Consider the following 12,691-nt stretch of genomic DNA (forward strand, 5'->3'; position numbering starts at 1 on the left):
ACAGGCTCCTCTGCTCACAGACAGGTGTACTTCTTCAGATCTTCTGGTCGGACACAGCTGGATTAGCCCTGGCTGTATGGTGACACAGATTTCCAGTACTGCTGGTGGAGGGTTCTACCTACCTGTTTAGATGGTCCTCCTCAAGTACCTTTACGAGTGGAGCACCCATCCACTAGAAGGCAGAATGAAGAAGTCTGGGCTCCTGTCTTCACTTTCAGGGTCACCTTGTCTTTCCCCCTTCACGACAGGTATACATGTATCCTCACTTGTCCCGCCTGAAATTTGTTGTGTGTCCTGAATCCAAGCATTCAAATGCTTTCTCAGTTTCAGAAAGTTCTCAAGTACCATCTCTACGTCGCCTCTCCTGTGTTGTATTTGCTGTCTTCTAAACACCACACTAAGATGATAAATAAATACTTGAATAGCCTCCCACCAGTTCACATTGAGTCTCACCACTACATTTAAGTAGAAACCTTTCAGGCTTCAAGTTTCAGAACCTCTTTTGCGATTTTGCACAGGAAGCTCACGCTCGGTTGGGTGTAATCCCGGGGCATCTGTGGGGCCTGCTTCAGCAAGGGATGGCTTTTTCCTCTCCTCGGTGTCCCGGGGTGTGAACACCCTGAGACGCTGTAAGTAAATACTCTTCATCTCGGGGTTTCCCAGACCACAGCTGCACCGGAAATTCAAAGCATGAATCTATGGAAGATGAGGCTTGTAGTGACAACATCACAGGAGCTGCTATTTTCCCACTTCCTCTCGCCCGAGGATTGGCTACTCTCCTTGACATCTCTCTTTGTAGATAGGCTAATTTTTTTTCCCTCTATGCTTTCAGTGAAGATACAGCTCTCTATGGATGCTGGCTTTTGCAGGCTTCAGATCCCGCTCAGGACCCACCTTGACGGGGCCCATGTATCTGTCTCTGTCTCGGAGTGCCCACTAGTTAACACCATCTCTTGGTCAAGGGGATGATGGACCGGTTCTCCCAGCACCATCATGGTGTCGCCTTCATTTTGATATTCTGGTCTCCAGCTCCCTGTCCCAGGAGATTCTGATGTGTATTGAAATTTAGGAAAAACTTAGCCTATTGGTCATTTCTATCAGGTAGACCCACAAGAGGGGAACACAGGTAAAGTAACTTTTTATTTATTAAAAATTTTTTTAATCTTTATTTTTGAGAGAGACAGAGCACCAGCAGCGGAGGGGCAGAGAGAGAGGAAGCCACAGAATCCAAAGCAGGCTCTAGGCTTTGAGCTCTCGACACAGAGCCTGAGGCAGGACTCAAACTCACCAGCTGTGAGATCATGACCTGAGCTGAAGTCTGACACTCAACCAACTGAGCCACCCAGGTGCCCCTCTTTTTTTTTTTTAATGTTTATTTTTTATTTTTGAGAGAGAGGGCCGGGGAGGGGCAGAGAGAGGGAACTGGAGAATCTGGGGATTTCCTTATTTTCTTATATAACCAAAGCATTGATATGCGCATACATTTATTTTTTTAAGCATTTCTAGGCATGTTTTTGAAGGACTTTTGGGGTGGATATAAATACCTCCTGAGAGTTTGGTCAGGATAATTCTGAGGTATGAGATGTTCTGTACCATTTCCCAGAGCTTCCTCCAGGATTGAACTTCAGTCTTTCACTGTGGAGTGGCTTGAGAATGCGCCCCCTATTGGCCACCTTCCCTTTCTAGCCCTACCTTGTTATCAATCCCCCCGCAGGCTCCCTGTGCCCATCAAAGACCTAAGGGCCCTTCTCTCTATTTCAGGGTCTGTCCAGTTCCTTTAGGTATTGCCCACCTAAGACCACATGACTCTAGGAACTGGACATTTTTCCAGAGGAGGCTTCTAAAATATCTTGTTGGTGGCTGTTCAGTGAATCTCCATTTTTTCTTTCAGCAAATAATACTATGCTGGGGAAAATGCATATCCTCTGGTACTAACAAAGGAAAAAAGACAGTACGTAAAGTTGTACTGTATAAAAATACATAGGGATGTCTCAAAGGAAATATTTCAAAAGTTTAACAGTTTCCTATAAGACAGGATTGCAGGTGACCTTCCCCAATCTCTTCATACTGTCCAAAGTTTCTATGATGAACCTGTATCACTTCGATAAACAGAAGAAAAAAATTCCAAAATTAAAAAAACAAAAAACAAAACAGAAATGGTGAGGAAACTGGAAACTTCTTCCTAGACCTCATTTCAATGTGAGGAATGCTTCTTCTGTGCTCAACCTGTTTTGTAAACCTCTTTTCCTGGCCTTGATCTGTCTTAGCTACTGGCATTAAAACTGGCCCCAAAAGGCTCAGTTTATCAAATTTTATCCCATGAATATACACTTTCTTTTGTATCTCCAAAATCCTAAGCATAGCCAAAATACGTGCTGCCAGCACAGCCACAGGTGTTTCTTTTGTTCTTGTTTTTATGGCCAAAAAAAAAAAAAATGTATTTAGATTTAGCCAGTTGGACTCTTGTTTAGATGATCCCAATTTTGTTGGCAACATTGAAAGCATCATAGTCATTTTTTTTTTTTTTTAACTCTAGAAACTCTAGTTGGTCAGCTCTGCCAGGATGCCTCCTGTACAGTGAACAGGACACATGCCTTACAATTGAACTTGACCTTGCCTTGCTCTTCCTCACCTGATGTGAGCTTGAACAAGCTGTTTGAAGGCTCCCGGTCTTGTCTTTTCCTTACTAGTTTGTAGTCTTAATTAGAAATGATGGAAGTCCAACTTAAATGGATTTTATACAGTCTTAGCCTCTTGAAAGGACTCAGGGAGGGGTTGACTACCCAAGCTCTAGAAATTCCAGGCTCTTCCTACTGGAGCCAGGAGTGCAAACATCAGGGGTTTCTTCCCTGTTTCTTGTCCCTACATCTCTCTGAATGCCAGTGTTAACCTCAGGGTCTGTTCCAGGTTTTATGTCTTTTGTCTCCTGTCGTCAGGAAAAGAATTAAAATCTTGGGGAAGAGATTTAGTGCTCAATTTTGAATAAGGTGGCTGCTCTTGAACCAACAGCCACGTGGGCAATGTCAGGTAAGAACCACAAAACCTCACAGCATAGGAGGCAGGGTTAGTTACTGGATGCGTGTAGTACGGGAGTATAGGAGTCCACAAATTCTTTCCTGGTAGCATTTTGGCAAGAGTTTTTGAAATAATGTATGCAGGGTTCATTAATTCTCCTCACTGGCATCTTTTTGGGCCTCCTACAGGACAAGCACTGTTCCAGGCAATGGGGGGGATCAGCAGAGAACAAAACAGACAACAGCGGCCTTGTTTTAAGGGAGCTTACGGTTCAGAAAAAAAACGCTCGCCCCAAACAGTAGCCACTCAATAAATAGTAACCATTAAGGTGGCCCACAAGTGTGTGAGCGTGAAGAGTAAAGGTAGCGGCTGAGAGTGGGCCTTGCTTCCCACACACGCCCCACACTCAAGGACTACCAGGTCCTAAGAGAACCCCCCCACCCCCATCATACCTCCCCAGAGACCAGACTCACCTGGATCTGGGCTCTGCTAGCTGCCCTCCTGGGAAAGCTGGGAGGTTAGTTAACCAGCCCCACCGGGGTCATTGCTGCCTGGATCTCTCAGACGCCCCTGAGGTGGCCATTGGCCAGGACTCGGTCTCTGGGACCGTCCCCAGTTGTGGCCAACGCCACATGGCTGCACGGCGCGGATGCCCCTGCCAGGCCCCCCGGTGCTCTGCTCCCGTGGCCTCGCCTTCGTTTGCCCCTCACACATTCTCCAGTTGTTCCAGCCAACTTACAAAGCACAGAGTCCATGAGTGCTGGTCCTGCATCACGTGCAGAAGCCTAAGAGAGCTACGATTTCAAGGTTCGGCACAGGAGCCACATCCCCAATCGGCACGCAGGGGGCCATGCGTCGGTTTTCTCAACTCGGCAGAAATAGATCTTAAACGTGGAGACCCTGACACCGGTCCCTGCCGAGGCTGTCGCTCTCGCGTGTTGTGTGTGGTTGGGATGAGCGGACGGACACGGCCAGCCACTGTTCTCACCGGAATTCCTCAAGGCAGCTGCACGTCTACCAGAGACAGGCTGCTTGCGTGGGAAAACCCTGGCCTGGATTTGTGGGAGGTGTTCTCACGGCAGCCACTTAGCTCTCCGTGGGTCACATTCCACAGGGGGCAGTTGAGGAGAAAGGACTGGAGGCTGTGGTTCAACAACACCCACCAGAACCTTCAGGCTTCCTCAGTGACACCTTCTGGAGCTGCCACCCAAGAGACAGGTGGAGAGTCCTGAGTCTACACTCCCACTCCCACTCATTCATAGCAACTCTGCTTTAAGTGCTCTGTGCTTCCAGGGAAGATTTTAGTTTGAAAGAAAATTTGTCAGGGGCGCCTGGGTGGCTTAGCCGGTTAAGCGGCCGACGTCGGCTCAGGTCACGATCTCACGGTTCTTGAGTTCGAGCCCCGCATCGGTCTCTGTGCTGATAGCTCAGAGCCTGGAGCCTGCTTCGGATTCTGTGTCTTCCTCCCTCTCTGCCCCTCCCCTGCCCATGCTGTTTCTCTCTCTCTCAAAACTAAACATTAAAAAAAAAGTTTTTTTTTTTAGAAAAAACTTGTCAAAAACAAAATATATATATTACATCCACACACTCATACATATACACTACATAATTGCTACAATCTATTTCAGCAATGACACGCTAGGATTGCTTTTGTGACTACAATCAACCTTTGCATCAGATGGGTCAGTCAGTCAGAAGATGGTTTGTACAAATTCAAAGTTTTAATGACTGTTAAATAATAAAAGAGAGGATATTCGCACTATGTACATTCTGTCCACTTAGGGACTCTCAGCTGGCCACGCACATTTTATTGCACATATAAACAGTGTACAAGGATCTTGAAGACGTCTTAGCCATACAAGGACTGCACGTAAAAGAAAAAAAAGCCATTGCACAAAGTATTGAAGCCATTTGTATTATACAGCCAACTTTAAGAAAAATACTGAAGATGAATATCCAAAGAAATATTTTAATTTTGGGGGAAAAAAAAAAAACCCTCTCAGAACAAGGATTACAGAGCTTCATGTTGCCAATATATACACGTAAAAAAATATCTCAGGACCCTGCATTCTGAATGCCCGTCAAGGTGCAGCAAACTAAGTTCCTATTTCTGTATCAACCTTGGCCTGTTGTTTACATTGAATACGCTCTTTGTCCAAAACGTCTTTTTTACATCATTATGCTATTCGATAAAACAGGTATTTGTGCAGTACAGGAAAATATTAAAACATCTTTTAAGTTAGCTTAAAGTGCACAGTACATTTATTTGACAGGAAATAACCGCTAGCTGCCAATGCAAACGACCATTTTCAGTAACCCCTCCATCCTGCCCACGGCAGATGCTGGCATTGACCGACGGCAGTCGGTCCGCGGTTCAATGCACACCATCGTCCCGGTATCCTCTGCTCTGTGTTCACCCTTGTATTTGTCTTGTGAATTGTGGCTGCCGCCGCTCTAAAAACTTACAATGGCTTTTCACGGAGGCGAAGCTGCAGTCAGCCTCCATGAGACTTCGGAAGAGGAAGGGCTGGGATGGGCGAGTGCACGTGCACGTAACGGCCTCAAATAGGTGGTTGTGTCTGTTAAGCCTTATGTGAATCTCTCCAACCAACACAGCTCCCTTGCCTTCGCTGGCTCTTCTCTAGTCGTGCTTTGATCGAACTTACTTTTCACTCCTTCCTAAGCCACTCCGTCTCCAAACGCCACTTACCTAACCTTCTCCAGAGCCTGCCTGGGTGTTCATGCGGCTGCCCCACCAACTCGCTAACTCACTTCCGCGGTTTCACACCAGAGACCGTGAATCCTGCAGCGTTTTCTGGAAGCCACCGACTAAATTACAATAAAGTGAGCACGCCTGCTTTTCTCACAATCGTTTCCTCCCTTAAGACTGGCAGTGGTAAGAAGTGCTGGTTTCCTGATCCGGGCCCTACGTGCCGTGCATAATTCTGGCTCACTCGGTCAGAGCCGTCCTTCATGAAGCTTTTTGGTTAAACAATACATCTTTTTATTACCTCCACTTTCCGATGCCATTTCCTGATTATTTACCTTTGGCGTTAGACTTTCTTTCATTACCCAAGTTACAGTGCAAAATTATACTTCAAGACGCACGATGCTAACACTTACTACTTCTCTGTGTTAAAAACGTGAATGTTTTGTGCATAGCAAAATAAGTCTGAATCCAAAAAAATAACTGTTCACATTTCATCTTCAAGTTTAATGTGCCTTTTTTTTTTCCATCACAGCTATTTACAGATAACTTTGGGGTGCTCTCTCGATTTCAGTCAGTTCATTACATGAGAGGACAACAGGGCTGCTGGAATGTAGGAAACTGGATGGAATGCAGAAATATAAATAAAACCAATGTTCGATGAACCGAAGTGGAAATAATGCCTCCCCAGAAAACAGTTCTTGTCACAGAAGCACCTGTTTTTTGGCTTCATTTTTTTGTTTGTTTGTTTCTGAGTCACAAACACCAGAAAACGTGATTACTGAGACCTACAACTACTGCACACCAAAGAGCATAGAAAATAATTCAATATTTATAATATTAAAATAAAGTGTTTAACCACAAAAAAGCAGTAATAAAATAGTTTCCTAATTTACAATTTGCATCCAAAGGATGAAATAACAACTCACTAATAAATAATATTTATATAAATATTTTGTATGTCGAAAATAGTTTTTTAAAAGGCAATGGTCTCAAGAAACGTCTTGAAAAATTTGGTGGTGAAAAACCTGATTGAGTTCCCCCCCCCCCCCCACCAAATACACAAGAAGTTTGGTTTGAATAAAACAAATGCGTCTTGTTGCAAAAACGGTTGTGCTTGGTGTTTCGGTAATGGCAGTAGGTGAGCGTAGGGATGGAAGGAGGTTGTAAAAGGCATCGATGTGCTGCTCAGTTCTTCACAGACAGCTCCCTCACTGGCTTTAAGGTAAATCTCTCTCATGTCTTAACAGTGGAGGTCAGTTCTGAAAGGCAGAAACATCTTCCCTTATGTCCTCCCTTCAATGCAACTAGAGCCAGGGAACTGACAGGTAGTGAGCGGGAGGGTAGGAGGAACAGGTGCTGAGAGCAGAGTTCAGGATCTCTGACGAGAGACGAGTCTGAACCGACCCAAAGGAGAGGAGCTGGTTTCATGTGAACAGAGACTTCGTTACCGTTACATCTAGTAATGCTTGAACAGTAATGCCCACTTTGACCAGGCCTTTCTCTTCAAGGATGTGATGGGGTAGACACAGTTTTTCCTAAAAGGGAGAAGAACAAAACATCAATTTTTAGATGACCGCAACATAATCATAAAATCTTAGGACACCATTGACAGGAGCTGAGTTGAGCTCTGACATATGCCTGTCTGATCGTCTCAGACTGTGCTCTCTCCCTTGCTTTCAACCCACTGGCAAAGATCTTTTCTGTATTTGCAGAGAAAATACTGATTTTTCACAAGTGGAGGTCGTTCCAGAAAGTCTCCCAATCATCCTGAAATATGCAATAGATCCAAACATTTTAAAAAACATTATGGTAAATAACTGAGCTACATAGAGTCAGGTGGAAACCAAACACCGAGAATATATTAGCTTACATTCTTATAAAGCCAAATTGCCAGTAGCTTCTCACACATTTTAAGGGAACTAATATTCTCATTTATACACTGACCATGCACCATTATATTGACCATAAACCTTGATTTTATTTGCTGTGATCTCTGAAATGGAGGCATGCTGGTGGACTGGTATCCTTTCTTCATGGTTTATCAAGAGCCTTGTAAATAAGTAATTTTAACCACAGCCTTCATTAGTGTCTCTTTTAAGACTCTTTCGTAAAACTGTCAAAGACACAAATGTCCTGTTACTTCCTCATGTTGTATTTTTGCTCTTGGGAAATGGCCAGTACGTGTGAGTCAAGGAAAATAATCGACACAAATCACTCCTTATGAGGAGAACCTTGCATGCTCAACCAAACAGTTTACAAAAGAACACAAGATAATTTCAAACCTTTGTCATTTGGCTCGGGGAATGAGGGGAATCTCCTTGCTGAGTATGTCTCCTTGGCTAGGAAAAGAATCCACAGCAAACACTCCCTCTTGTCTACCAGATCATGGTATGTTCTCCACAGCCCAATGGCCACTGTTTTTAAGGGCAGTTTAAATGGCACGTGCATCACACCCCAGGCAACGGATACAGTGTTTAACATGAAGCCAATCAGGATCTTGGACAATTCTTCTGCGTCTCATGTTATTTGTGCTTGAGGAACCAGATCCTCCTACTTCCTCAGTGCAGGACTCCCCATAAATTACCACAGATACAGGCATTCTGTCCTCAGAAAGGTCTTTAAAGGACACGCCATGACATCTCAAGTAATTTGTTCCACTGTCTGCAAATGTCATCTTCCTACACTCTCTCAACCACCTTTTTGCCCCTATCCCTATCTCCTTCCCTAACTTGTGGTAAATTAAGAGTATCTCTGACTCTCTCTGGCACCAGGTCTTAAGAAATGGCCACATGTCAACACAGGACAACTGATTCTTTAAAGTACAATTTCAACCATTATTTCATGTGTCTGATCTGTATCATAATAGGATTATCTTGTCAATGGCATATTAGGTGGGTGTGCAGGTTTATGCTGCTGGCCAACTTAGTAGCCACATGCCAATCTGAGAAAGGATGGGAGGTTCTGTCTGGGAGTCAGGAGCGGTCACTAGGACAGGATGGGCATGCCACAGCCGGACATCAGTGTATATCCTTCCCTGACACCACTTATCATGGCTTGTGAAATCACCCCAATCTGGCATTTCATTGCTAAGATTGGTTCCACAAGGGCAGGAGTGTATTTACTTCATTCTTATGATCCCCACAGCACATAAGTTGACATCCGCCTTTGTAGGAAATCACAAATGGCCACTATTATGGTTAAGCACCTGACACAAGGTATTACTTGGGGAAAAAATAAAGTCTTCTATTTACACCATATGCTAAAATCAATTTGAAATGAATTAAAGAACTGTTTTTTTTAAATCATTAAATTTTTTTTTAATGTTTATTTTTGAGAGAGAGAGAGTCAGAGCACGAATGGAGGAGGAGCAGAGAGAGAGGGAGACACAGAATCCGAAGCAGGCTCCAGGCTCTGAGCTGTCAGCACAGAGCCCAATGCGGGGCTTGAACTCACCAACCATGAGATCATGACCTAAGTTGAAGTTGGATGCTTAACCGACTGAGCCACCCAGGTGCCCCTAAAGTGTTAACTTTTTTTTTTTAAATCAAACACCTCTCCTAATAAAACAGACATGAATATTTAGCATTTTCTCTTATAAATAAATGGAAAATTATCTAAGCTAAAAAATGGTATAAAAATCACAAAAGATAGAGACAACTGATTATGCCTTAAAGTTTAAAGCCTCTATGTGTCAAAAAAAAAAAAAAAACCCAAGCTAATTAAAAGATAAACAACTCTAAAAAAAGTATTTGCATCAAATTACAATGAGTTTTATATGACACATAAGCTCAATAAATCATTGAGAAAAACAGTAAGAGATCAACTGAACACTAGGTGAGGAACACAAATAGAAATCTTAGAAGGAAGCATATGACCGAGGCCATCTTGAAAGACACTTTGCTTCTTGACCGCAGTGTTTATTTATGTTTAGTCCTAAATGTTCCTGAATTTAAGTACTAATATTTCCACAGGGTCTAAACTGTGTACAACATGGCTTTTCTGGGGCTACGTGCCTTACCCTAAGTCCTGCTTAAGATTCAACATGTCTCCATTCATGACTGCCCTGGTCCCATTAAAGAGTGGTTCCAAGCTAGAGGTCATGGTTGGGAAAGGCTGGGGGCTCCAGAGACACAGGGATGGGAAAGTATTGAGGTCTCAGCCTCCTGCTGACAGGACTTCTGCAGACATCACAGGCTGAGTTCGCTTCACCCTCTCTCCCAGGTCTTTTTTTCACTTCCTGGTCTCACTTCCTGGTCTTTTCTCTCCCTGGTCTCCTTTTCTCACTTCCTGGTCTCTTCACTCCTAAACCTGGTGCAGAGTCCAAGGCTCTCCCTTCCACCCTTACGGTCGGCAATGAGAAGTAAACAGGAGACAGAAAAAGGTACTTTTTCACATCCTTCCTGCCTCTTCTTTCATTCACATGCCCTGAAGAAACCCGGAAGTGCCCTCAGATTACTTGGATGGAGTTGGTGGTAACCTAGGAAGACTGGCATGAGCTAGTAGAAACAAAAACATGGCAGTTCAGGCTGTATCATCACAGGACTGGGGTGAAGACTGATGGAATTATGAGCTGAGGCACTGCTTGACAGGCTGAGCAAGGACAGCAAGGAAGGCCAGAAGGCCATCTTCCACACACTGGACCTGCCACTGCATGTCCATGGGGGCATGGGGAGAGGGTCCCTGAAGTGACCTAGAAGTTGAGATGGGGAAGGAACTGCCGTAGAGTTATGGCTGGGTCAGAAGGGACAGAGAAGTGCCACCGAAACCGGTCTAAAATGGATTTAAAGCGGGGATCACTGTACATTTACACGAACTTCAAGTGCATTTCAATTTCACTGTTAGAGAAGCCTAGTGGCTCTTCTTGAGAATGTGGCACCATTGCTGTGTTTCCTTTCAAAGCACAGAGCAGAGTCATGAAGTAGTATCTTACAGAAATATAACGCTTCTGATCCCCTCCGAAGAACATGTGCTTGCTGCTGCTTCTCCTATGGTGGAATCGGTAAGGTTCCCTCACATCCCCTCATCCAGCTCTTTTTGGAGTCACAGCAAATAGGACTGGAAAAGGCAGGCAAGCCAGAAAGACTAAATGTGACCTTAGGAAGGCTTCCCGGGCCCCTTCCTACAGGCTTGGTGCCAATGCTACAGATTTACATCGCTTAATTCTTTACGACAACTGTGCAAGGTGGGTATAATCCCTCTACTTTACAGATGGGAAAATGGGGACGTAGAGAGTTTAAGTAACTCTGGCAAAGTCACACAGCTCTTAAGTACCGGAACCAGGATCTGAAGATGAGCCTCACCTCAAAGCTGGGGCTCCTTCTACAACACCACGCTCCTTCCCAGAAATTCCTTCAACGGGGGAGTATGGTGCATCTGCGGCCCCTGGGACAGGAAGAGGCCTCTAGACCCTCGGAGTCCTATCCCGGTAACCCCCAACAAATTCAACATCGCGTGGGGATCCTCGTTCGGCTTCTCTTCAAAGACAGAAACAGACATCGATCGTGCCCTGGCCAAAAACGCCTCATGGGAGCAGCCCTGCCTGGCTGTCCTCTTTCTCTAGCTCCTCGTGCTCCCAAACGGCCACATGCCTCCTTCCAGGCCAGCCGCTTGACTAAACCAAAGTCATTTACATCAGCAGATTCCATATCGTTCAGTCTGTTGCTCACATGCAGGTTCCTGGCACTGAAGTGAGTGAACCTACAACAAGACTGTCTGCATTATTTTCACACTGAGAGAGTTTCCAGTTCCTGCTCAGGAGGGTCAGTGTCGTCCAACTAAGAGGGAGACCACGTTAAACCCTTACAGACTGAGAGGGCGTCTCCTCACTCCTCATTTGATTCTCTGCTTTCCAGCCAGGCCATCTTCCAGTGCTTCCTCCCTCCAGAACGCCTCTTTCTCCACACACATCCGCCCCTTTTCTCACCTCCGCAGAACACATTCCCCCCCCCCCCCTCATCTGGCTATTCCTCTTCCAGGTCGCAGGGTACATGGCACAAGGGCAAGAAGGCTTCACAGACCGTTACCCATCAGGCTCCGATCCCCTGCCTTGTGCTTTGCAGAATCTCGTATCACACTGAATTCCATTTTATTTGTCCACTAGATCAGGACTCCAAAGACCAGTGCCTGCGGGCCAATTCAGTCCATAGCCTGTTATTGTGAACAAAGTTTTATGGGGACACAGCCACGCCCCTTCATGTATGAGTCATCCATGGCTGCTTCCAGACCACAACAGGACCGGGTAGTTTGTGTAACAGATTGTAGAGCCCACAAAGCATAAAATATTTACAATCTGGCACTTTACAGAAAAATTTTGCTGGCTCCTGGTCTCGACTGCAAGATTTTCAAAGACGGGGTCATGGGGGCGCCTGGGTGGCGCAGTCGGTTAAGCGTCCGACTTCAGCCAGGTCACGATCTCGTGGTCCGTGAGTTCGAGCCCCGCGTCGGGCTCTGGGCTGATGGCTCAGAGCCTGGAGCCTGTTTCCGATTCTGTGTCTCCCTCTCTCTCTGCCCCTCCCCCGTTCATGCTCTGTCTCTCTCTGTCCCAAAAATAAATAAACGTTGAAAAAAAAAAAAAAGACGGGGTCATGTATCATGGTCACCTTTTTATCCCCCAGGTCTACCACACAGCCTTACTCAAAGAGTGCTCATTCAATATTGAGGAATGAATGAATGAACACAGGCACAAATAAAATCGCAGTGAAAAGCCAAGGAACTGGACCCTGATAGTCTCAAAGAAAAAAAGCACACATTCTATGTATCTGATTTTTTTATTGAGAACTAATTTCAAAACTTGAAGCCTAATCTTAAAAACTAAAATCTCCAGGGCACCTGGGAGGCTCAGTCGGTTAAGTGTCTGACTTAGGCTCAGGTCATGATCTCAATGGGCATTCGAGCCCTGCGCTAGGCTCTGTGCTGACAGGTCAGGGCCTAGAGCCTGCTTCGAATTCTGTATCCCCCTCTCTCTCT

General features: G+C 45.2%; 1 protein-coding gene across 2 annotated transcripts in view; it reads right to left on the reverse strand.

The window, feature by feature from the left end:
- Positions 1-4,714: 4,714 nt before the first annotated feature.
- The window catches only part of LRCH1 (leucine rich repeats and calponin homology domain containing 1), a 204,317-nt gene continuing 196,340 nt past the window's right edge, over positions 4,715-12,691 (reverse strand). For both annotated transcript variants that reach the window (NM_001048155.2, XM_023239734.2), the window contains 1 exon segment: positions 4,715-7,260. In NM_001048155.2, coding sequence (NP_001041620.2) covers positions 7,150-7,260 — 111 coding nt within the window. In that variant the 3' untranslated portion in view covers positions 4,715-7,149.

This window comes from Felis catus, chromosome A1 (assembly GCF_018350175.1).
Source record: "Felis catus isolate Fca126 chromosome A1, F.catus_Fca126_mat1.0, whole genome shotgun sequence".
In the NCBI taxonomy this organism is placed as follows: Eukaryota; Metazoa; Chordata; class Mammalia; order Carnivora; family Felidae; genus Felis; species Felis catus.